The 26,327-nt window shown below is 36.5% G+C and overlaps 1 protein-coding gene across 2 annotated transcripts in view; it reads left to right on the top strand.

Moving 5' to 3' along the window:
- The window catches only part of RBMS3 (RNA binding motif single stranded interacting protein 3), a gene marked incomplete at both ends in the record, with an annotated part of 439,102 nt that overhangs the window by 335,138 nt on the left and 77,637 nt on the right, over positions 1–26,327 (top strand). For both annotated transcript variants that reach the window (XM_079538692.1, XM_079538691.1), the window contains one exon: positions 23,478–23,584. In XM_079538692.1, the coding sequence (XP_079394818.1) occupies positions 23,478–23,584 (107 nt within the window). The remainder of the gene's footprint in view (positions 1–23,477; positions 23,585–26,327) is intronic.

Here is a 26,327-nt window from a genome sequence, read left to right as displayed (position 1 = left end):
TCTCATCCACACAGAGATGCCCATGCGTACGTGCAGGTTTTTATATGTTCATGCATATTTTTAATATGAGATCAAATTTTGATTTCCTTTTGGATTTGGAAAATGATTTCTGTTTACAGTATGACCACTTAACATGGTCAGCACTCGTCAGGCCGCACCTCGAGTACTGTGTCCAGTTTTGGGCCCCTCACTGCAAGAAAGATATTGAGGCCCTGGAACGTGTTCAAAGAAGGGCAACGAAGCTGGTGAGGGGTCTGGAACACAGGCCATATGAGGAGAGGCTGAAGGAGCTGGGAATGTTCAGCCTGGAGAAGAGGAGGCTCAGGGGAGACCTTATTGCTCTCTATAACTTCCTGAAGGGAGGTTGTAGTGAGCTGGGGGTCGGCCTCTTCTCTCGTGTCATTAGTGATAGGACCAGGGGGAATGGTTTCAAGCTACGCCAGGGGAAATTCAGGCTGGACATGAGGAAGTATTACTTTTCAGAAAGGGTGGTCAGGCACTGGAATGGACTGCCCAGGGAGGTGGTGGAATCACCGACCCTGGGGGTGTTCAAGGAAAGACTGGATGTTGTGCTGAGGGACATGGTTTAGTAGGAGCTATTGGGAATAGGTGAACGGTTGGACTGGGTGATCTTTTAGGTCTTTTCCAACCTTAGTGATTCTATGATTCTATGGTAACAGCAGAGTAATGTACCCTTAGTGTTTGTCTAAAATAATGACATCAACTACAACCATGTCATCGGCAAGCAGTCAACGAACTCTGTTTTTCTTAATCAGTATCACTAAATTCCATATGGAAAGTGCTATTTCCTGCTTTCATACCTGATGTATGTTTTAACTGTCTTTTTCTTTTCTGCCTGTTTTTAACATGTTCAGCATATTAAGTACATTGCTGACAGCCAGACAGATGAGAAAATAATAAATCTCACTCCATTTTGGTGAGCAGCTCTGTAAGTAATAATTTTAATCTTCAGGTTCAAGAGACTGAATTTGGTCACCAGGCTGAATGTAGAAGCCTGCATCCCACTACATCACCTGATCTCCTCTTGCAGTTAATAGAAGGAAGCACCAAGTGGTGTTTTATCTTGTCATGGAGCAGATGTCTAAAGCTGATGTATGTCTCAAGCCATAAGTCTGCACTTTTATTTCTCAGTTGTGTATAGAGAAATCTCAGGAGGACAAGCACACATCTAGAGGCCTGTACTACATGTGTCTGTTTTAAGGTAAACAAGTCCCAAACAAAAGTAGGAGCTCAGTAAAAAGAAGGTGGTCCTGTTTAGTAAACATGGAGTTTGTGTTAAAGGGCATCTTCCTTCTTGTTGTGACTTCAGCTGCTTCTTATGTGCTTTATCCCTTTTGTTGCATTTTCACTGCCTCTAGTGAGAGGGCACCTACACTAAGTGGGGTTTTAACACAGCAAGTTTCTGTATAAACCTTATAGGAAACAGGGTATAATTAGGTACAAAATATGATGAGATACTATCTGTTCTGAGATCAGAGGCCCCATTTAATTTCAGCAGTTGTCTGTTGTGAAACGTGCGTAGTCCGTTTTATTTAGGAAGAAGTAGGCGGTCGTCATCTCCATAGCACTGAGCATTGCTTAGAGAAATCAGCCTGTGAGGCCTCCCTCAGGCACTTTGCAGAAAAGGAGCCCATCAATTTAACCTACAACAAATATTGGACTGGTGTTCAAAGAGCGTTTCTCTTCAACAGAAAAATGATTGACTGCACAGTGCAAAGAGAACAGCAGCATTACTTTTTGCCAGGTCTCTTAAAAAATGGTTTGGAAAGGTGCAAACCTGCCATGAGAGAGAAAAGTAACTAGTTCACTGTTAAGGTTAAATACTGAGTACAGTAGAATACAAGAAATTACTTGAACTGGGTGTGGAACATCACAATGTTTTATTATGGACTTAGCTGTATTGACTATCTCATACAGTTCATTTTGGCAGAGAGATGAGACTCCTCCATCCTCCCTCAGAAAGCCAATGTGCAGATGAGCATGCTAAGCATAGCCTACTATCACAAGTAGTAATAAAGTATGCGATAACACAGCATGCTTGGCTTGAGGTTGGTAGTTTTTCAGCAATAAACATTATTTACTTTGTACAGTGAACACAATAACCTTGGACTGAGTTGTAATGTAATGCTGTGGTAATAGTGATTGATTCACCGGATGTCATACTGTAGGTAGTGCCTGTTACTATTATCGAATCAATAAATACTGGTATGGAACACTGAGAGAAAGTGGAATAAACAGTAAAGAGCAACCAGGGTTATAGCATATATGCAAGTTTCCTCTTTTTAAATGACAACAGTGACAGCAACAAAAACTGCAAAAGATGAGGTAGCATACTAGTTTTTATCTACATTTTTAAATAAACTGATTTTTGAACTATTTGTAGATAAAACAAAACACAGACTGTGTGGGCTTAAGGAAATCTGAATTTAACACAGCTCACAGTTTTGCTCATAGCATGCGTTGGGAAATAAACACCTAGGTAGAGTTTCTTTGTCTTAATATATTCACAAAATTAGCAGTCTTGCTGCAACGTGGTAAGATGTGTCAATTTAGAAGAGTTAACAAAAAGTGAGCAAGAAATGTTTATATGAAGTATGTGTTATTTTCATTTATTTGCAAATGTGCTGTTCTAGGCTGTTTGCATTTCTCATTATGTTGTCTTCTCAATAGGTATTATCTTAGAGTTAATTTCCAGAGCAGCATTGCATACACTACTACTGCTTTTTCTAGTCATAATTACATAATACCAAAAAGCTTGGAAGGTGATTTCATATATGATTCATACCATACAGATGACTAACAATTAGTAATTGACTTTTGCGTCATTCTGAATGCTTGTGGTGTTATGGTAAATGGACATGGAAACGAAGTCCTTGAATGTGTACATATTACTTTGTTTTGCTGTTTTGAAAGAAACCCACTGAATGGCAGACATTTTTTCTTTGTACTTAATGTTAGAATTACAAAATTCTGAAAACATAGAAACACCATTCCATGAAGCGTTTTGTAACTTAAGAATTTTGTTTCATAAGGTGGGTTAAAACATAATTTCAGTGTTTTCATATACAAAAAACCCTCTAAAGCACAATATATGACAGAAGTAGAAATGAAATGTTTTAATGAAAGCATAGGGAATAGCTAGAAAAGGGGAATTAAATTAAAATGCTGAGAACAAGGACTTGCAAGGAAGACGACAACTACAGCAACGCTGAAGTTTAGTTGCTTTTATCTAATTTTTTTGTCACTAATAGCAGGAGAAGTTAGAGACAAGACAGGTATCTCAAGACAAGGGCACCTGTTCCAGAAGTCAGAAGAAGTTGACAAGTTGTAAAAGAAGAGCTGAATTTTTCTCATTTAAAACTGAGAAGGAAACTTTTAAGTGGAAATGATATTTAAAAAACTGAGAACAATGACAGAGAAATTTAAAGCAAAAAAATAAGCAACAGCAAATAATGCAGAATTTGGAAGGAGACAAAAGTACCATGTTTTATGTTAGTAATAAGTATTTCTCTTTTCTAAAGTGATATGGTTTTCATAGTGTTGTTTTCCTCAAGGAGCCACAAATATTTCCTGCATTATGACCATCCAGTGAAACCTCAGATACTTCAAACTGAACATCAGTTTGAACTAGCATTCATATGAGGTGTAACATGTTTTTCTTGATCCATCTCTAACTTAAAAGATATAATCTTTTTTTTTTCCCTGTGTTGTTTGTATCTGGAATACATACAGGCATCTCTGAGTCACCGTCACAGTTTTCCTGGTCCACATTTGAAACTTCTGGGAATAACACTGCCAGAAATTGACATGAGTTGTATTATTTCCGTGCAAATAATGCTGCCATATATTGTCTGCTGTTTCTGTTGTCTCTTGTTTCATACTTCAGTAGTAAACACTTTGTTTTGTTCTAGGGAACCTAACACAAATTACTCCCTTGCATTACAGTAATTCAAAGCTGTTATAATGGTGAGGGTGATGATAGGGTGTTTGGCCTTTTGTGCCACTTATGCCTTAATTTGTTGCTGTTTGTTTCGCTTTGCATTATTCTGTATGTTAAATCATAAGGTTACTGAAACATGAAACTGTTTTAGTCAAGATTTTTACTTCTGATTTATTGAGTGCTGCTAGACTTAATTCAGCCAGTTAAGAAGTGGAAAAGAATAATGAAAACGAAGATGTCACCAAATATGGAGTCATTCAGTGGAATAGGAAAGACTGGATTGATAGTAAATTGTATCAGAAGAATGTTGCCAAGAGAGCTGTCTTGAAATGTTAAAGCTCAGGGCTGTATGTATAAAGGACCATTTTGTTAGCTTGCTGTGTCATATAGTACTGAAGTGCCCAGAATCTTCAGGTACCCATTTCAGGCAAACTGGGGGGTTGAGTCTAGAAGAGAATTTTGAGCTGAATACTTGAAGCCTGTTGAATTCCTATTTCAGAGACTGTGTGCTTTGGAAATCAGATTGGACTAGGACATTTGCCAGTACTATATTCTTGATTCCTTGCTTACTTTTAGTTCTGCGTTTACATCCTCACTAAACAATGAGGAAGAAATTGAAATGACAACTAGTTGATATCAGGAATAGTGAAATTGATGTTCATGTTAACTTGCACTTTGCTATTCCTGTTACAGTTCGTATTTTAAAACAGATGCCATTATGCAAATTCATTATTCTAACAGTGACTTTGACCAAGTAAAGAAAACAAAGTCAGAACAGTGCTTGGTGGATTTGCATAATTGCATGTCTGAAAGATATAAGTGGTATTAACTGTTGTTAAATTACTTTGTGATATGATTTTTTTTAAACTCAAACTAAAGTTGCTGCAGTTACTAATTGAAGGGAATTAACTAGGCATGACTATTAAGAACAAACACAAACCAATATCAATGTGGTCTTAAAACTGAAATATGATTTCTCTTGTTTAGCTTTTCTAGCTTATTATTTGTCAGCCTTGCCTTGTTTGGTCCCTGAGGCCAAAGCTTGCATGTACATACTGCTCTCCAGAAAAGCCTTGCAAACTCTGATTTTGAAGATCTAATGGGATTTCACTTTCAGAAAATAACTTTTGTCCATGTGTTAAGGTGGGATTGGAAGTGAAGATTGTATTGTAGTTATTTTGCAGCACACTTGCTATTAAAAAAAAAAAAAAAAAAAAGAACCATAGGAATACTTTGTATAGACTGAGTAGGAACACTTTGCATCATGTGATAGTTTTGTAGTTCTAAATGTATATTTTATTCATTAAGCTGCTTTAATTTTGGGGTAAGTGGGAAGACAAAAGGTAGGCACAGCAGAAGGAGCCTTGCATGTTGTCACCATGCCTGAATCATCTGTCAGAGGTGTGACACAGTGGTGTGGAATACATTCCCCTGGAGTGGACCCTATATTATTTCCTTCTTTTTTTTTGATTACAGTAATGTAAGAGAGCACAAGTACCAAAAATCTTTCAGTTGGTGGGTCATTGAGATCCTTGTCACGAGAGTCTGTTCTTATAAATGAATGCAGTCTGCCACAAATGACAGCGTTCAGATAGGTCAGAAACCATAGCAATTCTGTTCCATACTGAGAGGTCTTATGGACAAATAAATCTCCTGTATGTCGTATTCTAACAAAGTTAGCAGATGTTGTATCTGTAGAAGAATGGACCAAGAGACAGAAAAATAAATAATGAAAAAAAAAAACCACCTTTTTTTTTTATTTGACCTACTTGAAAAGCATATTTGAAGCAGGATCTTTTTTTCCTTTATGAAATAAATCATCACATTATCACACTATCTTTCATTTTTTTTTTTTTTCTAACAGCCCTCTTTTTCTGGATGTTCCTCACATGAGTTAAAATGGTCTATAGGTCTGCACTGGTAGCATAACAAAACCTGTTTTCATCCAGTTTACTACTAGTGTACAGTTTCATAGTCCTATTCTCCAGTCCAATCCCCAGTTTTTGGCAAAAACTGCTTTCTGAGAGCCAAATTCCTTCAGGCCTCAGATGGCAAAGGCAGAAGGCATGCGTGAGTATGTGCGTTGCAGATTTATTGCACATCTTCTACTAATAATGATTATTTTTAAAAGGTAATTTAACAGATAAAAGTAAAGGAGAAGGTGGCAAAAGTTGTAGAACAAAATGTAATATGTTGAGTTGGGTGCTTTGGATGTTTCTAAGTAATGATTCTGATCACGTACTACAGGTTATGTATTTATGAAACATCCCAGGCAGACATGCCAGTTGACTTAAACTCATTAACGATGAATCTTGCAAGAATTCCTACAGCTTCCTATCACTCAATATCAGGCATTAAGATTGAATATAGGCATCAGCATGGAAGATTATAGTCTCTGTAGAACTGCAGCCGGAGAAAGGAGACAGGCAAGTCATCATCAGGCTCAGAATGATTGCCTATTTGCTCGGCATTCCAGTTCTATTCCTTGGGCTTAGATCCCTTGCACATCTAGTTAGAAATTGCAGAATTAATATCAGGTTTTCTGTCACCTCACTCATTACTTTTGTCAGGGGAATTCAAGGAGGAAAGTCAAAAACGTGGTTTTTGGAGGCTATTTCTTAAGGACTTTTCTTTTTTCTTTTTTGTTTAAATAGAAACCTGTCTGTTAGCATGTCAGGTTATTTCTTCAGGCTACACTGAAAAGGACATCTGAATAAATTGCAATTTTACAATGCAGGTTTTGTTGCTTGAAGATGATCATTGCATTATCCTTTCTACCCAAGCCACACCTTTTTAAAAAAAAAAAAAAAGATTACAAAGAAGAAATAGGCTGATTACAAAGAAGAAATAGGCAGATTAGAAGAAGGCTTCCTGTATTCTGAGTCATAGTGCATGGACCAGTACTTTGTAGTACTGGTAGTAACACAATGTAGTAACACAAAAAACATGCTTAATTTGTTTAATGTAGTGCTAGAAAATCTTGGCGGGTCTTTGTGAAAAGAACGATATAATATTGAGAATCTTCACTAGGAAAAAAAACATCTTGCTCCTAGTCCAGTGGGTTTTTGTCAAAGGAATGAAGAGGGAGGGGGGGGATGGTGATTCTTTAGATCTCTAAGTCATTTTCTTTGGAAAGCTGACTTCTATGTTCATGCATTTATAAATGGAATTGGCATTGGGCATAAACGCTATAAGGCAAATAATCACATGATCTCATGATCATATGTTCAATATATTTATGCTGGTTAAGAAAGATGAGAAGAAAAAGGAGGAAAAAAAAAAAACAACAAAACCAGTTCTTCATTCAGAAGAAGTTTGAGTAAGACATGTAAATCCAAGATTTATATATTCAGAACAACTGATACTGCAACTCCAAAGACTATAAATGCTCAGATGAAAAATGAATTACTGGACTTTGTTATTCACTCCCTCTGAAATTAGTGACTGTATTTGGAATAATGAATTGCTACTTGTCTTGCCTTAAATTTCATATTTTTTTCATTGTTTTCTTGGAACTCATATATATCCCTCAACTTCTAGTCATTATTTCCTCTCTGTGTTACAAAAATGTTGTAATTTGTACTTCCTGATGAATTAACTCCATGATCTACCTTCTGCCTAATCATTAATTAACTAATAAACTTTTGCAATAGAGTAACATCTGCAAGTCAGTATTTGACAGAAAAATAGATGTATTCGTATGCTGAACTGTCATTTTTTGCCCAACCCAACTGTTCTTACGTGGCAGGTATTTTAAAGACTTGTGCATATTTATTAGTTTAATCTGTAATTTTGGAATCATTTTGGGAAGAATGTGTGCTAAGTGCTTCAACATGAAACAAAGTTAGAAATACAGGAAAATTTAGCTTCTCTTCAATCAATGATTTTAACTTTGTTGTTAGTTTAAAATATTCCTTACATTACGAAAGTGAGGTTGCTTCACATAACACAAAACTTCAGGAACAATAGATTCTATAGCAGAATTGGAAATGAAAAATAATGAGGAAAGAAATTAGGTTTAAAAAGCCAGAAAACCTATTAGAAACTGCGTGTTTATGTATTATCTAGCAGATCAAATGCCAGGGGAAGACATTTGTGAAATAATTATCAATCATTTAAAAAAAAAAAAAAAAAAAAAAAAAAGAAAAGAAACAAAAAGCCAGAAGCCTACATTTTTATGTTTCAAGGACTAAATCCTGGCTGATAAATCCATCTATAAAGTAACTACATGACATAATTCTGATTCTGAAAGACACTGAACAGTCACAGCTTCTGTTGTTGTCATGCTGTCAGCGGGTTTATAGCAGAACTTAATTCCCCAAACTTGTTTTTCTGTTTAGAAGTAGCACATTGCTGTTAAACTCCCGGGGAGGGGTTTCAAGAAGAACGCTGAAATGACATTCGGTGGAGCTGTTGGAGCCAGCTGAGCAATGCTGAGAATAAAGGGAGATGTGGTGCTGGCAGTGGGCCTTTCTAACAAGAGACAGTGCTTCACAAAAGTGGATATTGATTGCAAAGCAGCAGAGCAGTAAATGTAGGGAAGAAAATGGTCATCTTGTTTTCCCTTCAAGTTCCTCTTACATGTGTATTTGGTTTTGTGTGTGCTATGCTCAAAGGCCTCAGTGTCTCTTCTCTTGTTACCTAAGAGTGTTTGACACAGGGATATGATAGGAAAATCCCAGAGGTTTGCGAAGATTTTGGGAATCAGTTGTACTTTGCTGTTCTTGAAATAAGGCTGAAAAACTTCCTGAAAGAAAATGGAAACAAATCTATATTTAACAAAATTAAATTTTATAAAGTGCAGACTTATCCCTGTCTTTCTGTTGCACCATTTTTGTCTTTATATTAGGACATCAGGGACATGAGTGCAACCTATTAGGTGGCATTGCCCTTTAGGAATATATAGCACTGTGAGATAGGAATTGCTAAATGTTACCTTAAACAGCACGGGTCTTATTGCAGGTTTATAATTAATTCCCTTTGACTGTTCTGATGTTCTGTGATTTAACTTTACACAGACACCTAGTAGCATGCACTTATATAGATGTGTATATGTTATGTGCTCAGGCAAAAACATACCTATAATGGCATCCAATCCAAATTATCCTTACAAGCTGGATTTTCACAGGCACTGTACAACACAGCTGTCTTCTGATGGAGCTTTTAGAGAGTTGATTGTGGTATGGCAAGCTTAGATTGTTGAAAGAAATCTTTGCTCAGACTGGAGTGGGAAAGGAAACTGAGAAAATAAAGCACCTAAAGCTTATTGAGGAGGATTAGTCTAAATGCTGCCAAGAACTCAAGAGATCTGTACTCAGAGCCTGTGGGACGCCAGACAACTTGCAGTTTCTCTGTTCTGCAGATGGTCTGTATGTGAAGCAAGAGAATACTACTTACTGGGAACATGGATTCATTATTGCTTTTGAGGTCTTTGCAATGTCTACAAAGCCTGTGATAGGGACCAAAAAACAAATTCCACCTTATTAAGTATACAAAAAGTGGTAGCAGGACTTAGCTTGAAGGAGTATAGAATGACAATTTGAGAACTGTATGTGCATGCCCGTACACCAATCCTGCAAAGCTACTATAGATGCGTAATATAAATATGAATAGATCAGTTAGTATCATAGGCTCTTCTAGAAGGGACTTACAAAGCAGGAATAAGAGATTCTGATTAAACCTGGAATAACTCATGTTCATTTTGTATGCTATGCAAATGCAGTAAGAATTGGTAATAAAAGCAGGCTTGTTTGATCCAAGTTGACCATTGCAAATAAATATTCTTTTGCATACTGTAAAGTAAACCTTGGAGTAAGTGCTCAGTATTGTTCTACCTTGGCATAAAAGCACCCTAGAAGCAAGATGCACGTTCATTTTTGCTTATCCATCGGCAAATGCAGTCTGGTGCAAGCAGACTGTGCTGAGTGCTGTCTCACTGTGATTGTATCAGTTGTCAAATGTACTGGTATTTCTGCCCAGAAAATATATCCTCTTCAGGATAGGAAAACAAAACAGAAGCAGACAAAAAGTAACAGTGCACATACCATGTAGTTGACTAGAGAGTTATGAAAAAATATAAAATGGCTGTTCCACTGAATGTGCTCTTCGATAGATGCAAATTAGTAATATGGAGCATGTCCAAGTAGTCGAAATCCCAAGGTACTTCAGACAGAAATGGAGAAAAGTAATATTATTTTTCATCTTCTGCTTCTCCAACAAGTCCAGGATGGCCTTGTCAATAACTCTTCCTCCACTCTGATCATGGAGTCCTGTTATCACTTGTTGTCGTGCTTCAGTACTAGAAGTTCCTTCTCCTCAGTTCAGAGCTGAGTTGTGGAGCCTGAGGTTCCGTCCCATCCATCCACTGATAAAAGCACAAGAGATGGGACTGTGGTTTAATAGCAACATTTCTACTGTATCTTGGTGTTCTGTCTAGGAGCAAAAATCAGCTTGAATCCTGATGCTGAATAAAATCTAGGTATCCATTATTTCTCCCCTCTACTATTAAAGCTATTATGAAATGACTTTCTAGTATGTGCTAGAATTGCAATGAAGTCTCATAAAGTAAGTTCAGTATTTTTCTACTGTGTTTACTAGTATAGCATTAATGCATTGTATATATACAATAAAATGACTACAATGCATTGTAGTTTGTTATATGTAGATTTTTTTTTTTTGTATGCAAATGCCTTCTGTAGTATTTGGAGAATACTTTAAACTTCAGAAGTATTCATTCTTTTGTTACTCAATCTTTACCTTATCCCTGCTTTGAACTTTGTTGTTACTTTTCTGACCATCCTCAAGACTGGGATTTTTTTTTTTTTTTTTTACTAGCTCTGGATCTGTACCAGAAAATGTTCTAGAAAGAAAAGTTTTCTCTCTCTCACTTACATCTGTTTGTCTTTCATCAGCCTGCAAAGTTCAGCAGAACTGTACTGAGCTGTCCTCCTCATGGCAGAAGAAAGCTAGGAGGTCTCTGCTAGGCCTGCCACGTTACTCAAAGTAGAAAAGTTGCTGGTCTTTAGTTCTTTACTCTACTGTGCTGTCTTCAAGTTTTACTAGCATCATGGGGTAGACTTTGCTTTCTGCCTCCAGGGAAATACTACATCATAAGCAATAAAGCTTGCAAAAGAAAAAATAAATAAAAAATGAAAAAAAAAAAAACCTGAAAGTTAACCATTTCTGTTAACAGCAGAGTGATAAATATGGTCAAGTTTGCAATGGGCTCATTAACTTGTTGGAAATTGCAACTTAGTGGCAGCAGAATGTTGTCGTTCTCTGCTGGCTGATTCATGAAATCATTTGTTCTGAAAAAATGCTGCTTCGTGTCAGCTGGAGACAGCTTTTGTCAGACCTGATTCTGATAATGCTGTTTGGCTGCAATCATGCTTTGAGTGGAAAGGCACACAATGCTCGCATCCTGCTGACATGGCTGTATCCCTGGTAAACCCAGGGAGGATCCCCTCCAGATGGGCACTGGAGCTTTAAAGAATCATGGGGGTTAGTGTTAGAGGCTCCTATATATATATATATATTATTTTTTTTTTTTTAATAACCTAATTCATCTGTATGCAATGTCTGTTATTTTTCATCTATCGTGTAGTCATCTCTAATTTTATCTCTGTGGCATAGAAGTGTTGAATCATCCATCGGGTTTTGAGATAAACTTTCAAGTGACTTTGATAATTGGACCTTAGTATTTCTGTGTAGGGGAGACTCTACGGTCTTTTAAGTTTCATTTATGTTTTAATCCTATATGCTTACTGTGAGAATATGAGTGAGTTCTTAATAGTATGACAGAACTTGTCTTCAGTCTGTATTTCCAAATAAAAACACACACATTTTATAGACTTCATCTTTTTGACACAGGCAGTAACATTTAGCCCATTCATTTACTTGTTCAGTTGTAATTTTTTTTCCTGTCATCTTTGTACTGGTGAAGACCCAGGTAGTCATCACAGCCCTGTTGTCATCCAGAAATTATATCAATTGTGTTCACTTTTGTGTGAAGCCAGAACATTTTCAAAGGCATTTCAGAAGAATTACTCTTCCTTCTTTTCCTGTTTCTCTTCATTTTCTTAATATGTTTTTCTTTGCCTATTGCTGTACCTTATTTCCCCCTACCAATTTTTCATTGTTGTGCTTGTCTCACTCCTATTCTTGTTTTTCCCGTATTTTTAACTGGAAAGTAGAGGATTTATTTTCCTTTTTTTTTTTTTTTTTTTTTTTTTAACTTTTCCTATCTTAGTATTGAGATAATGTTCTTTTCCTAATTTTTCAACACACGGTAGAGCAGGATGTAGCATGACCTTCCTACAACCCCCAAGACATGAGCTACATAGAGTTAAAGGAGCTGAGGCCATTTCACAGTCTCTAATATGTCAGCTTGCCTCCTTGTCTGCACTCAGCAGAGAGCTCTGCACTTGAAAAATGCAGAAGGGTTTAGTGTTATATATTTAATATTCTAGGATATTGTCTCAGATGGCAATAAATGTTTTTTTAAGCTGTAAGGGTTAGAAATTGACTTTTGTAGCACATTAGATTTAGCATTGGTATCAACAACGCATTTTGAAAAGAGCTAAGAAATACGAGTTAGGTCTTCTTTTGCCTCGGGAAAAGATTATAATTTTACTTCTTTGTCTTTCTTTTGGATAAAATATTGTGAAAAAGAGGTGACTTACGGTAGAATTCTCAGTGACTCTACTGTGCAGCGTTTTGTCATAGAAATCATAGGTACAGTTATGCCTTGAAGGCAGACAAGTACTTTAAGCTGGAGCAAAGCCCCCCGCATCTGCAGGTAGTGGTAGGTTTCAGGGGCACATTGTCACCTTGCCCTCTCAGGAAATGGAGTTGCTGAGTGATTTTTTTTTTTTTTTTTTTTTTTTTTTTTTTTTTTTCTTCCATGGCCCGCCCTTCTTCTCGGAGCAAATACGTGCCAATGCCACATTTGCTTCCAACCCACAGGTGTTTGAAGATGGGAGAAGTGGGATTTGTTTTGGTAGTATGCAGAAAAGCCTGCCCCATGGACTTGGGCATGCTTGTTAGCCTTAGGAGCAGCGTGTCCCATGGCTCTGCACAGCCAGCAGTCTCTTCTGCCAGGAGAAAGAGGGAAGGGGCATCGGTGTCCTTACTTATGTGTGGTTTCCGAAGTAATCACTGCCTTCCCCTGGGCCACTTTACAGGAGAAAATGGTGGAGTGCTCAGGGAGGTTTTGTAGCACACAGTAATTAGATTGTCCAAGGTGCTTAGTGTGATTTGGGTATTCTCCACCGCGGTGAAATGAACTCCTGCCTCTAAGAATCAGTCAGTCACCCGTCTGATAAATGCTTTCTGCTGTGTAGCCTATGCCTGCCCACACTTCTGCTGCAGTCAGGGTCAACTCCACTTTTTAGAGGTGATCCCACGTTTAAGCAAGGAAGCTGGCAATGCTGCGTGTTAACTTCTAGCAAACTAGCTCATTTTATGTCTTTCAGTGAATGCAGAAAATAAAATGAAAGAAGGGTAATAACAATAAAAGGAATTTTCCCTTCAGCTTTTCCTTCTTTCTCACAGTAGTGGCAAAATGGTATTGCTTAGCTACGTTTTAAATTCTAAGTGATTGGAATTTTTGCTTCTGCACCCAGCAGTCATGGCTGGAATGTGGGTTAATTAGAACTGATTTAAATAAAAGGATTTTCATTAGGCGTTCTGAGAAAAAATACATTATTTCTTAATATTTTTAAGCTGTTGAGCAGATTAAAAATTGGGATTTGTGTTTCATTTACACAGGAATATTTCATGCGTTAACATGAATCAGTGCTTTTAGGAATATGCTGTTTGAGCTCTGATTCTGGCAAGGTGTCACTGCTTTGACCATGCACAGCACATTTCTTTGCAAACCAAACTTTTTTTCCTATTGTAAGAGTTTCCCATTGCTACTTTTTATCAAGATATGCCTAGTGCATCAAATAATGAAGACATTATGTATACGTATGTCCACTTCTTTATTGCAAGGACCGTTCACAAAGACAACACAGATGTTTCTTTCCCCACAATCTGCAAACAAAATGTAGTTATTGAAACATGCATGTCTGAATTAAATAAGCTAGTGATCATAACTGAGACATCCTCATGCAGTTCAACACTGGCTTGAATAAGCTGTTCTGAACATTAATGCTATGCATATGTTGGAGTGTGAGCAGAAATGCCAAGACTCAACCTTAATTAGTAAAAAATGAATGTCTGTATACAGCAATTATAATAATGCTGGTGGAAAAAAAATCATTCTATTGACATAAGACATTTGGCCAGGTTTCCTTGTTTATACTGAAAACATATGTTTAAAATTATTATTTTTTACTTGTAGTATTAGTTCTAGAAGTGTCACACAGACAAGGAATAATGTGATGATAATTTACTGGTTTATATAAATGCTGAATAAAAATTAATAAATAATGCAATGATTTAAAATTGTAAATAGATTCAATGAGAAATAATAAATACTTAAACAGGTACATGAAATAACTTCGTATTAGCAAAGCCAGAATTAATTCTTTTTACTGCATTAAATTCAAATGATTTTGTCTCTGGACTGTCAGTACAAGTAGGTTTTTCTAAGTGGGATAATAGCAAAGTCTCTGTGATCAATAATGTTAGTTTATGTGAATAGTAAAAATAGATTTTATAGCAGAAGCACAGACCTATTGTTTTGAGAAACAGCAATAGATAAAAGCTTTGCATTTGCTCTTTTCTCCTGGGAGTACTAAAGAGAACACTAAAAACTAAAATGGGTGACCACAGAAGCAAGTAGGGTCACCATTACCAGGGATTCATTTTATTTCCATTAGAGGGGAACCAGAAAGCATCTCACACTATTTGTACCTGATTTTCCATTATAAATTACGGTACATGAGATCGTTTAAAAATCGCTGAGCCTTTCAAATGAAGCTGACTTCGTTGTTGTTCCTTAATAATTGAACAGTAAGAAATACAAGATCTCCATTTTCATCCAAACAAAGTAACTTCTGAGACTGTGGGAGAGGGCAAAAAGGTATATCTTCCTAGAAGGAATTTAAAAATGATTTGGGGTTCACTTTTAGTGGGTGTATTTTTGGTTGTTTTTTTTTTTCGGTTAATTCTATGCATAGATTGCAGTTCTGGGATAACATGCAAAGCTTGTCTGTCTTGGTACAGGAGCATTCAGGTGTTACCAGTGCAAAGGGAATGTGCTAAAGTCAGGGTGCTACTTGCTTACAAAGACCAGCCAACTCAAACCTGTCCTCTGCTTCGCTACTGCAACATAGTCTTGCAGCTGCTATGCTATCTGGTACAAGAGTCAACACAGTACGGCAGAAGAACCTTGCTATGTATGCAAATATGTAGAAAAACTTTTTAAAGAAAAACAATTGAAAAAAAAAACTTTCATACCTTCTGACTCTTACCAATGGGGAAAAGCGTGATGGCGTACTACTGAAATAGCATATCCTTATATTCTGCTAATTGTTCACTTATTTTACAAAAGGGCCGTGTAGGATTGGCTTAACTCAGTGCCTTTCTTAGTTAATCTCACATGAGAGAAATAGATAGGAGCTGTGGCACAGAAATTCCGCACAGAAATTTATCCGACATGGAAAAGTGAGTTGGATTCTTAAGCTTCCGCATTTATCAATTCTGTTAAGAACTGTTAAAGCTTTTCCAGTTTAACCAAAAAGATTTTATATCAAATTACTTCAATATTTATTTATTTATTATCTGTCTGATATATAATGTGACAAGTGCTTTTAATATCTTGTAGCCAATATTGTTCTCCGAACTATGGTACTGTGGAAATTTTTGGTACATAGTTCTTCCAAAGGGATGTATCATAGTGTTTTTGCAGGAAGTATTAGTCCAAATTCTAGGATTTGTAATTGTTGCATGAAAACAATGCGTTCAGAATTTCAGTTGATTGTGGGAACTGTCTTAAAATAATATAAATTAGAGGTCTAAGCACAGGCACGTTAAAAATGTTCTGCAAACTGATGCACATAGCTATTTTGATTGCTTTCATATAAAGACATCTTCTCTTGTTGTATAGTCTCTTTGAGTACTTCATAAGAACAGATCACTTCTCAAAGATCCCACTTCCATTTCATCCAGAAGGTTGCAAAGAGCGCTGGGTGAAAAGTATGAACTACAATGATATTTTCAGCTTTATGTCAGGGAACCTCCAATAAGGCTGAAGTTTCCTGTACCGACAATTGCGGGGGGGCTGCATTCTCTGACGAAAATCACAGGTCTGAATCTACTCTTCCTCATAATTACCTCAAATTTACATTTGGATTCATTAGAGTAGCTTTGGATTCAAAGTCACAGTAGTTTTAGCTGAGTTGCTAGACTGAAAATGGGAACTTAACCTGGTGAATATGAGGACAATGGATGTTAATTCATCGGACGTACTGTTAACTCAAGAATTACATCAAGCACAGAAACCAAGTGACTGAAAAAAGAGCTGCTGTGCTCAGAATTCTCTTTGGTCAAATGGCACTGAGGCTGATGCCAAAATCTGTACCAGTACTTTCAATACACGTACTTAGCAGTAAAGATTTTTTACATTCAGCTCATTATATTTGCACTCCAAATTCCACTGAAGTTGCTGAGAGTTTCTCCTCAACTTCTGTGAGCTCTGGTTCAGGCTTTTTGTTTAAAATAAATATAAAATGCAACATTGAAGTGTGTTATATTAATGAATCAGTTACTAGTTAATATGTATGATTAATAATCTTCTTAATGCTATACTGGATTCACTGCTCACTTATTCATGCCCTTCTACAGAAGCCAGCACTAAAGTTGGCTGAGAAATGGAGTTTGTGAAAACATAACTATGCTATTTTGTTACTGTGTTTCAGCATTACTTTAATATTTTATTTCATCTGAGCTATTTGGATTGATTTTGTATTTTTATTTAAGTTCCAGTCCTGTATTGAAGCATCTGTTGCTGTATGTCATCTCCATAAAATAACATACATATCTAGTTAATGCTCTGTTACGAAGGTTTCCCCTTTATCAGCAGCATTAGAAAGGAACGTTTTAATAGGCCTGAACCAGATGCTCTCAATCTGCTGTTCAGTAGAAAATTTGAAAACTAAAATAGATTTTTAAACAGAAACAAACTTGAAAATAAATGGTGCAATTTCTCATCAAAAGCAGACTGTCATTTCCGATCAGTTCTAACAAACCTTGGTTGGGGCTTCTGCAATTATATGATTAAGTACAGTTTTTTATGTAGTACATAGAGTGTTTCCATTGATTGCAGTAAGACCTGGATTGCACTTCACAGTCAGCATGCTGTTTCTCCACCGTGTGCATAGAATTAGCTGTTCTACCTCTTCTATATAGTTCGTGTTTCACTTAATAGAAATGCTAACTTTATCCTTGATGAACTATTTCTCCCCTAGGATTTATTTTCTTTTTCTAATATACTCTTGCTTTTTAGAAATACTTATTTTACAGAAAGATGAAAGGATTGCTTCCCTTTTCTTAAGACAAAGAGGTGAACTAGAGATAATTACTTCAGCTATAATACAGTTTATCAAAAGTAAATCACTTTTTTTTTTTCCTTTTTATTTCTAGCCAAGCAGATGTTTGCCTTTTAACTGTTGCTTTGGGGTATAACTTTTCTGTTATACAAAACTGTTTCCTCAATTTCCACAATTATATTGTGAAAATCATACTTTCTAGAAACAATGTGCAATATTAACTCCTTGTTTTGCTTTTATAATCAGCTGTGTAAGTGCACTGAATATCATCTAGTTTAGTACTGGAAGAGGAGACAAATATAATGTATATTTCTTGAGTTTATTTCTAACATTCTAAAGATATCAGCTTCCATTCTGCGCTTTTTTAGGATGCCTGTGTATAGAATCACTGGCTCAATCAAAAACATTGAGCAGTAAGCAATTATCTGAACATGTACTAGTGCACTTTTATTCTGCTTTTACATATATATGTTAGAGTTTATCCTGTGATCTCATATCCAGTTTTATGGACATGTGGGGCGAAATCTGTTACCCCACAAAATGATCAACTCTGTCCTTCATCAAGTATTTCATATGGAATAGGATGATGCATTTATTTACTTCACTACTTATGGTTTGTAGAGCTTTGCCCTTATGTTTACTTCTGTCCTTTTGTGTCACGTGCCATCTTTTGTAATTTTTCCCCTTCATTCACCAAGAGCAGAATAGCTATGACAGTGTTCTACAATCTTCCTTGAATTTAGAGTTTTGTTTGTTACTTAGGGGTGAATAAGTACTGTGTGTCAGAACTTCTTAGAAATCACTAGACTCACTAGCACAATGAGTTGCTCTATTGATCAGGAACCTACTGCAGTTCAAAACTTAGAGCTGCAAAATTCATTTTGTAAATAAACTTTGTAGGTTCTGAAGAGCCTGTATTCTTGCTGGCTACATCCATATCAGCACTTTAACTTGCTCGGTCGTGCCTTCCATTTAGAGTTTTTATGTCTCTAGCATCTCCTTCTCAACTACTGTATGAGTTAACAGGTCTGCTTGCAAAGTGAATTTGGTGTTACTGTAGAAGTAATGTTTGATCTGTGGCAGACAAATGTTGTGCTGCTCGCATGAATATTTCAGTCCAATACGTACGTGAAAGTGCTGCTGGAATAATTAAAATTTGAAAGTGAGTAAAGAAAAAAAAGTTATCAAAACACGATCAGTTTAAATGTTTGGTGTCACCGTGAACTCAATTATTGCTCTGCTTCTTTTTTATTGTGGAGGAGGATTTGCCAGGGCTGAAAAATAAATTAATCCAAACTTCTCCTGAAAACATGTTTTGAAAAAAATCATTGTCTGTACTCTGACCATTTTTTATTAATGGCATTGACTTTCTTATCATTTTTCATCACATTAACAAAACGAAGGAGTTTAGAGATCCATACGAGTTCATATCGCACTTATTGCTAAGGTCTCTGCTAGCAGCGTTATCTTCATTTTTGCACAAGATGAGATTACTTTCTTCCGGACATGCTGAAAAATATTGTCCTCAAAAATATTCATAGTGAAACAAGTTAAAATACATAAATATGTTCTAGTTGTTACCTTGCTGTATACGTAATTCTTGCTATTGCTGGACAGACGATGTAATATGACTGTGAATTGGAAGTGGTGGAGGGCAATCTTTTCTCAGTATATGATAAAAAAAAAAACTTACTGAGCACCTGAAATAATGAAACAGATTCACTGAACATAAATGACAGCTTTCATCTTCCCAATCCTTTATGAAGCACATGTTCATGGATATATACATTTTTGTATATGTAGAAGCTTGAATGTTTCAGCCTTCCGATGAATGAAAGAAAAACAAAAGTATGTATTTGGAGCTAGTTAGGAGTTTGCTTTTTTTTTATGAGTTCTCCAGTTTAATTGAAGTTGCTTTCCTGTCCTGGAAGATCTGTTGAGAGGCTGCCAATGTGGGAATGGGACACTATTATCCCAGTCTCTTTCCATCTAAAGGGTTTGTCCTATTTTAAAGACCAGTGCCTTTGGAGGTATAGTGGCATTTGGCAGTTTGGTGCTGTCTGTTCAGTCAATCCAACTGAAGTACCAGAGCATGAGAAGTTGAGTTCCTAAAGGAGCTCCGACGATATTGACAGCCTTGATTGACATAAAACCAGTGTTTCTCTTTCGCCTTCACTGAACTCTTAGAGTAAATTCAGGGTCTGATTAAAGAGAGATACGGCTTTAGCCATTTTGTTCCATGGGAAGAGAATTTGAATACTTGCAGCAACTGCCCTCTCCTAAAACAGCCCTGAATATCTTGGCAGATGCTGTTTAGAAGCACTATCAATTTGATTCCGTTTCCTTCTCAGGACTGAAAGCCAAGTTCAGAGCTATTTATGTGTTATTAACTCAAGCAGGCTCTGGATGGGAACTGCAGCAAGCATTTAAATCTTTTCCTTGAAAAATGGGTAATGGCTTAATGAACCTTGTTCAGGTTAAAGCTGTTACTTACTTATTCTTGATATTTTTATTTGTTACTGTCAGGTAGAAGTCAAAGAAAGAGCAGTGCTTTGTACCTTGAAGAGTTTATCGGTATGCAATAGCTTGAAATTTATCTTGAGTGAATCAATTCTCACTTTTCTGACAGGAAAATACCAACAGCAGATTTTCCAGATATGCTTCAAAATACCACACATGCTGAAAACTTCGAGGTTGTCAAGAGCCATGCAAAAAAGTATGTGCTTATCAGTTCAAAATATGACCATATAAAGATACCCAAATTACATTTGCTATTAAGTCAGCAGGTGAGAGAAGAGGCGTATTTATTTCCAGTCACTATATTCATATTAAAAAACAAAAAAATTAAAATGTAAAAAATATAAAAGAGAAAGGTAAAAAAAAAAAAAAAATCTATATATTCAGGAGCATTTGTTTGGAATGGAAGGCAGCAAAAACAGGAACAGTTTGAAAGATTCCCTTTTTTTTTTTTTCTTCCTCCCCTTGAGAAGTATTTAAGAGTGAAATATCCCAATTCTTTGCTCTTAGTCACGTCATACTGATATAGTTTGAACAGTTTCTTTTTGAATTGACAACCTTATTACGTTGTTTGTTTTTTTTTTTACTTCTTTGTCAGAAGTAAATTTGCTGTTTTCAAAGCTTTTGACATTTCTTAAAACCATTCAAAAAGAATTCTACTTAGAAATAGTTTTTCTGATATATGGAATAGGATATGTTCTCTCCAGAATCCTCTGTTGTTATGCATTTGTTTAGTAAGAATGATTGTAGTAAAGTCAAATATTCCTGTGCATCTGAGCTTACAAAGGTTAAGAGCCTTACAAGGTATTTCAAAAGGGCTGAAATAAATCAGACTTGAGTTCTTCTGTGTACTTAGAGCAACACTTGAACTCTTGAGATTCTTTTACATTCTTACTTCCAAAATAAAGGTTTAGTTCTTTATATTTTGAGGTTATTACCATAGTTTTTCCCAGGTGTAAATCTTTAAGATCTAAATCTCTTCAAATCATTTTCTATTTTACTAGATGCAAATCTGCTACATCCCACTGTTTTGTCTAATTTTTGAAAAAGAAAGAAAAATAATCAACTAATAAAGAAAATCTGAACTAGACTCTATCTTCCTGCCAGAATGTCTTTTTCCCATATTTCTGCTTATGGTAATGTTGATTGGCATGTGTTGATCTTTTCCCCACAACTCCTGTCAGTTTTTTAATAGAGGAAAAATGCTTCCTATTGAAGAAACTTTCCTGTGCAGGGCATGGTTCATTTGTCCTTTTCCATCTTCTTCCTTAACCCCAAAAAAGCCAGTACAGTTTCTTTTTCCACACTTTTTTTAGGTGTGGTGTGAAGTTGTTTGGCATATCTGTTCAATGATTGTCTGCTAATCTCAGTTAACTTTAGGAAGGCCCAACTTAGCAATAAAAGGTTGTCATATGGTAGTGCTCAATAATGGGAAGCTCAGAAATGGCAACAGCTTCCCATTTGTGGTTGGCTAATTTCTAGGAAGGATATGTAGTAAGACATATGATTTACTTGATTGCTATACCACATCATAGCATTTAGACTAACAGCACATGTGTACAATAGCAGATGATCATGGCACATGTAAACACGCAACATTCAGATTGTTTTTTGCATACTTCTGATACTCCTGATACCATATGTTGAATGATAGTTGTTCAGCACTTGAAATAAAAAGCTTTTGAAGCATCAAATGTGACATTTAATAGGACTTTCTCAGATGCTGGCTTAGCACCTGCTCCTCCCTCACAATCACATCAAAGTGAATTGTAAGTAACTGCTCTGAAATTATGCTGCATCGCATTGTGGAGTAAAACTGGTAGAAGTGCAGGGCAGTCAGCCCCATAAAATCTCTCCGATTGCGGAAAGAATCTCCACAGCCACCTGGATGCTTTTAAACCTTCATTATTTAAAATTTAAAATGGTTGGCTGAACATTACTTCTACCAAAATATGATACAATAACCAAAGTCAGAGGTGGGGAAAGACCTCTGGGGTCACACAGTCGAGCTTTCTGCCAATAATGGATTGTTCCCTGTAGTTCACTTTCTAGTGACCTTGGAAATTACTAGCCTGGTAAAATGGTAATGAAAAAAACAAAGCTGTTAGAGCTTCGAAAGTAGCCAAAATAATGCAGTCCCAATAAGAAATCGTGGTATTGATGTGAGATTCTCTGTACTTTGTTGGTTGTTGTTTTCAAGTGATCACATTTTTAAACTATGTTTTCTGATCCGGTTTGAGCTGACTATAACTAAGAGGTTGAAGGAGGAGAGCTTGTTTTAATATGATACAAGCTTATTTAATCCTCCAAGCAAATTATTATTTTTATTACAAATAAATGTCAGCAATTTGACTAACCACGTACTGCAACATTTCCTTCTTATGTCTTTCTTCCTATTCTTTCAACACTTCTTGCATCCTAGAAACAGAAAATGACGAGAAAAGCTATTTTTGTTGACTTTTCCTATCAAACCTCCTGGTTAATTAATTAGAGCCTCAACTTGTAATGGCTGGGAACCCAACATTTTCCAAAAGACTTTCAGATGTGAAACATCATTTTCAGATTTCTTTCAACCAAACTAAAAATTTTTTAGTCACCAATTGATATAAGCAATAAAAGACGATCCTGACATCCACCTAACGAAGTGGGTAGACTGTGGCACCTCATTTAAGATGGAGGCAGCCAAGGCAAGTTCCCACTACCAAGCCGTGTACCAAGCTTGGGCTGAAAAGTGTTTTAGAATAGATTATTAAAAGCTGATTGGTGGGAGAAGATCCCAAGACACAAAGTTCCCATCTTGTGGCACCCATTGTATAGCAATTTCTCTACCAGCAGTCCCTATTGTGCACTGGGGTTTTGAGTGTGTGTCTCTGGGAATGTCCATCATTGCTGGGGTTCCAGCCTCCCTCACTATTGTGCTCTCCCAGATCAGAGCCCAGCTGGAGAGGAAAAGAGTTTTCTCAGCTGCCAACTTGCTTAAAGAAGTTAAGAGGAAAAGAAATCTAATTGTATTGCGCTTGGCAAGACTGTCTATTTTATTCTGTTTATTCAGAATTTAACATATTGAGTGCTGAGAAACACAAAAATAGTGAGAACACTTATTTTTTAAAGATATTCTTGAGAAGTTTTTACAATAAAAACAGAAAGCTGCGTTAGTAAAACAGTGTTTATCCTTCAGCAATGCTGGTCATGAATACGTGTCTAACTTAGCTGGAACTAATGCCTGACTCGACTATTTCACTTCAGCAACTTAACATTCTGCGTGGGCTGATTATTTTTTCAACAATATTTGCTAAATTCTTTTAAGGGCTGCCAGTATATATTTTTTGAAGCTTAGTTAGTAAGAACAGCTGCCAGTAGAGTCAAGGCTGAAAGAGGCAAAAAAATATCTGCAGAAGGCAAGATTTTACTTCAAAAGATCAGTATTACAAAGCACTACTGTTGCTGGTATAATCACTTTCTTTGGGGGTTGCTAATATAGACTGGGTTTCTTGTCTTCACAGCCCCCACTGAGCCTTTACTGTGCAAATTTGCTGATGGAGGGCAAAAGAAGCGCCAGAATCAAAGCAAATACACACAGAACGGAAGGCCGTGGCCCAGAGAAGGAGAGGTAAGTGCCACGTGGTGATTACTTTCCAGGGATTTGGAAGAAGCCAGCTGTAGATCTGAAGGTTTGCCTTTCAGGGCTATGAAGAAACAGGATTGCGCAAAAAATACAATGGTTCCACACCAGATAAAAATGACCAATAGTGCATATGTGGGGGAAAGAGTAAGGTTCATAATAGTGAGTGGGGTGTAAAGTTACTGGAAAAAAGAATTTCAAAGCTGGTTGTGATGCTCTGCACAACCTTCTCCTATTCCAAGGGCTCTCTGTTGCCAAACTTGAGCTAAGTATTTTTTTTACTGGTGTGCAGTCAGCACCTGTGGTGTACCTCTTGTAAACCCAACATCAGTTTGCACCTAAGCAGCTCAACGATGTTGTTTGGTGGTGGTTGTTTTTTTTTTTTTTTTTTTTTTTTTTTTTTGTCATCCAAGGAACTGGGGGACATCTACAAAAAGCAAAGATATACTCGCATGCATTTAAACACATAATCCATGTAAAAGCTTCCCAAAAGCTTCTCTGAGCTGGGATCTTCATTTTGTCCGAAACAACACTGTTTACAGTAGCCTCAGATCTAACATGTATACAAAGTATTTTTTTAAAAAGAGTTTCAATCAGTTGCTTTTTGCTCTGCTGTAAATAGGCTGTTACTGGAATTTCCTTTCTATGTACTTGTAGTGACTCCAAATGTGGGTGAAAAAAGAAATATCTTTGACTCTTCAAGAATTTGTTTATTCTCCTTGAATGTCATTAAATGATAAAGATACTTGAATAAATGAGGTGTAGTGAATCTGGTCGTAGTACCTTCTTAAAGAAAATTGTAACTGCAAAGGCAGAAGAACTTACAAGTATTTTCATTCTAAATGCTTATTCTTTGTGTTTATGAATGAGAATTCAAAGACAAAGTATGTTATTCAACTGTGACCCACTAAAACCAAAGTTTCCCTCCTTTTTTTTTTCCCTTCCCCTCCCTTCCCCTCCCTTCCCCTCCCTTCCCCCTTCTTCTCCCTTCTCCTCTTTGTGGGATTTTTTTATGTTTACTTCAATTTTACTATGCAAATAAATAAGAAAACTATTTGGTATTCCTAAAATAGGTGTTTCAAGAGGATTACTGCTTTATTGTAACTTCTTCCTTTTGCTAGTTGATATCTTTTAGGATCATTAGCTTATGACCTACAAATGATAGTGCAATTGTTGAACTTTTAAAAGAAATGTAAGGTCCTCTTTAAAGCATATAAGTTTCTCTGTCCAGGACCTTGCTTGTTGGACACTGTTTCAAAAAAAACACTGTAAAAGTATTTTGGCCTTTTGGGCTTAAAGTGCCAAAAGACAGCTACATTTGCTACAAGAGATTGCAGAAACCTCCAAAGTTTTGATGCAGTATATTGTGTGTGAGGAACAAGTACTCGGGAATTACTTCAAGTGTTAGACTCGAGCCATTGTGTGCAGGGCTCCAAAAACAAAGGCATATATATAGGAGGCAATAACAATCCCTGAATAAGGTCAACAATCTGTATTTTAAGGACCTCTAAATCCCATTTTAGCATGCCACTGCAGCTATTATCTCCACTGTTCTGTACTTCCTTGAGTTCAAATCCATTAAGAAAATAATTTAAAGTCAAACCCAACAAGCCACCTTTACGCCTATAGCCTCAGGACATCAGCTTCTTACATCATATGTAGTTCATTTGCTGCTAATGGAGTGGCTCTAAGGACACTAATATCCCTCTACTAAGTACTAAGGACAACAATATCCCTGTTACCAAGAGGCATGGTGTGGCTAATGTGTTAATGACATCAACATTCAAACACTTTTTCAGTGATGGAGGTCATAATTTCATCTTGTTGTTTGTAGTCAACCATCAAACTATGCAGCTGTTGTCATGGGATAATCTACACATGTGCAAAGCTAGTCAAGATGCAAACTCACAATGTTTCAGGCTAAGAATCTGCTCTGTAGTAATTGGCTTTCTCAGATTTAATAACCTCTGGTTAATACCTTGCTGCAAGTTGGATATTTACTACTCAAAGCATCAATGGTAATGCCTGCTGCTGAATTTCCTCCAGATTATCATATAATTTTCTTATTCCCTATATGAAATCCTTTTGTGAAATTAATCTTCTGTTTTCTTAGCATTAATGATCTTACTCTAAGCAAGATGTACCGTTAAGTTGTTCAGCGTGTAGCAGTACTCAGATAACTTTCCTACAATTATTCCTGTCAACTTTAATTTCTCTAAAAAAGAACAGATAGTGAGTAGTGAGAACTTACTGATATATGACAAGCGTCATAGTTCTGATTACAAATGGAATCTGAAAGTGTTCCCTGAACCTTTGTTCTTTCTGAGTTTTTAACCCAAAGGAAAAAATAATGGAATACCATCCAACTGATTACTGCCTCAGTATTTCACCCAGGCCAAATCCCATGATATCTAGATATCTAGCCAACATGTATTTGGCTATTGTTCAGATAAGCATTTGCATTCTTAAATACTTACATGAAGGGCATTTCTAAAACTTCTGAGGTTTGACCAGTGTTAATACTGAATTCATGTGAGGATTATTGCTCAGAAGGGCAGGCTCCAGAGAAATGACACTGATAGTTTTGTCACTCAGATTATACCAAGTAGAGACAGACAGCTGTGCAAAGTACTTTGTTGAAGGGGGCAAAGGCAGGAGATTTAGTGGGGAGAAACAGATTGCTGCAGTGGTACCTCTGGCTATGCTATTCTCAGAGGTTTTGCTCTCTTGT

The sequence above is a fragment of the Tetrao urogallus genome, assembly GCF_951394365.1.
Source record: "Tetrao urogallus genome assembly, chromosome: 7".
Lineage (NCBI taxonomy): Eukaryota > Metazoa > Chordata > Aves > Galliformes > Phasianidae > Tetrao > Tetrao urogallus.
The sequence above is the reverse complement of the archived record's forward strand: the minus strand, read 5'-3'. Positions and strand labels throughout refer to the sequence as shown.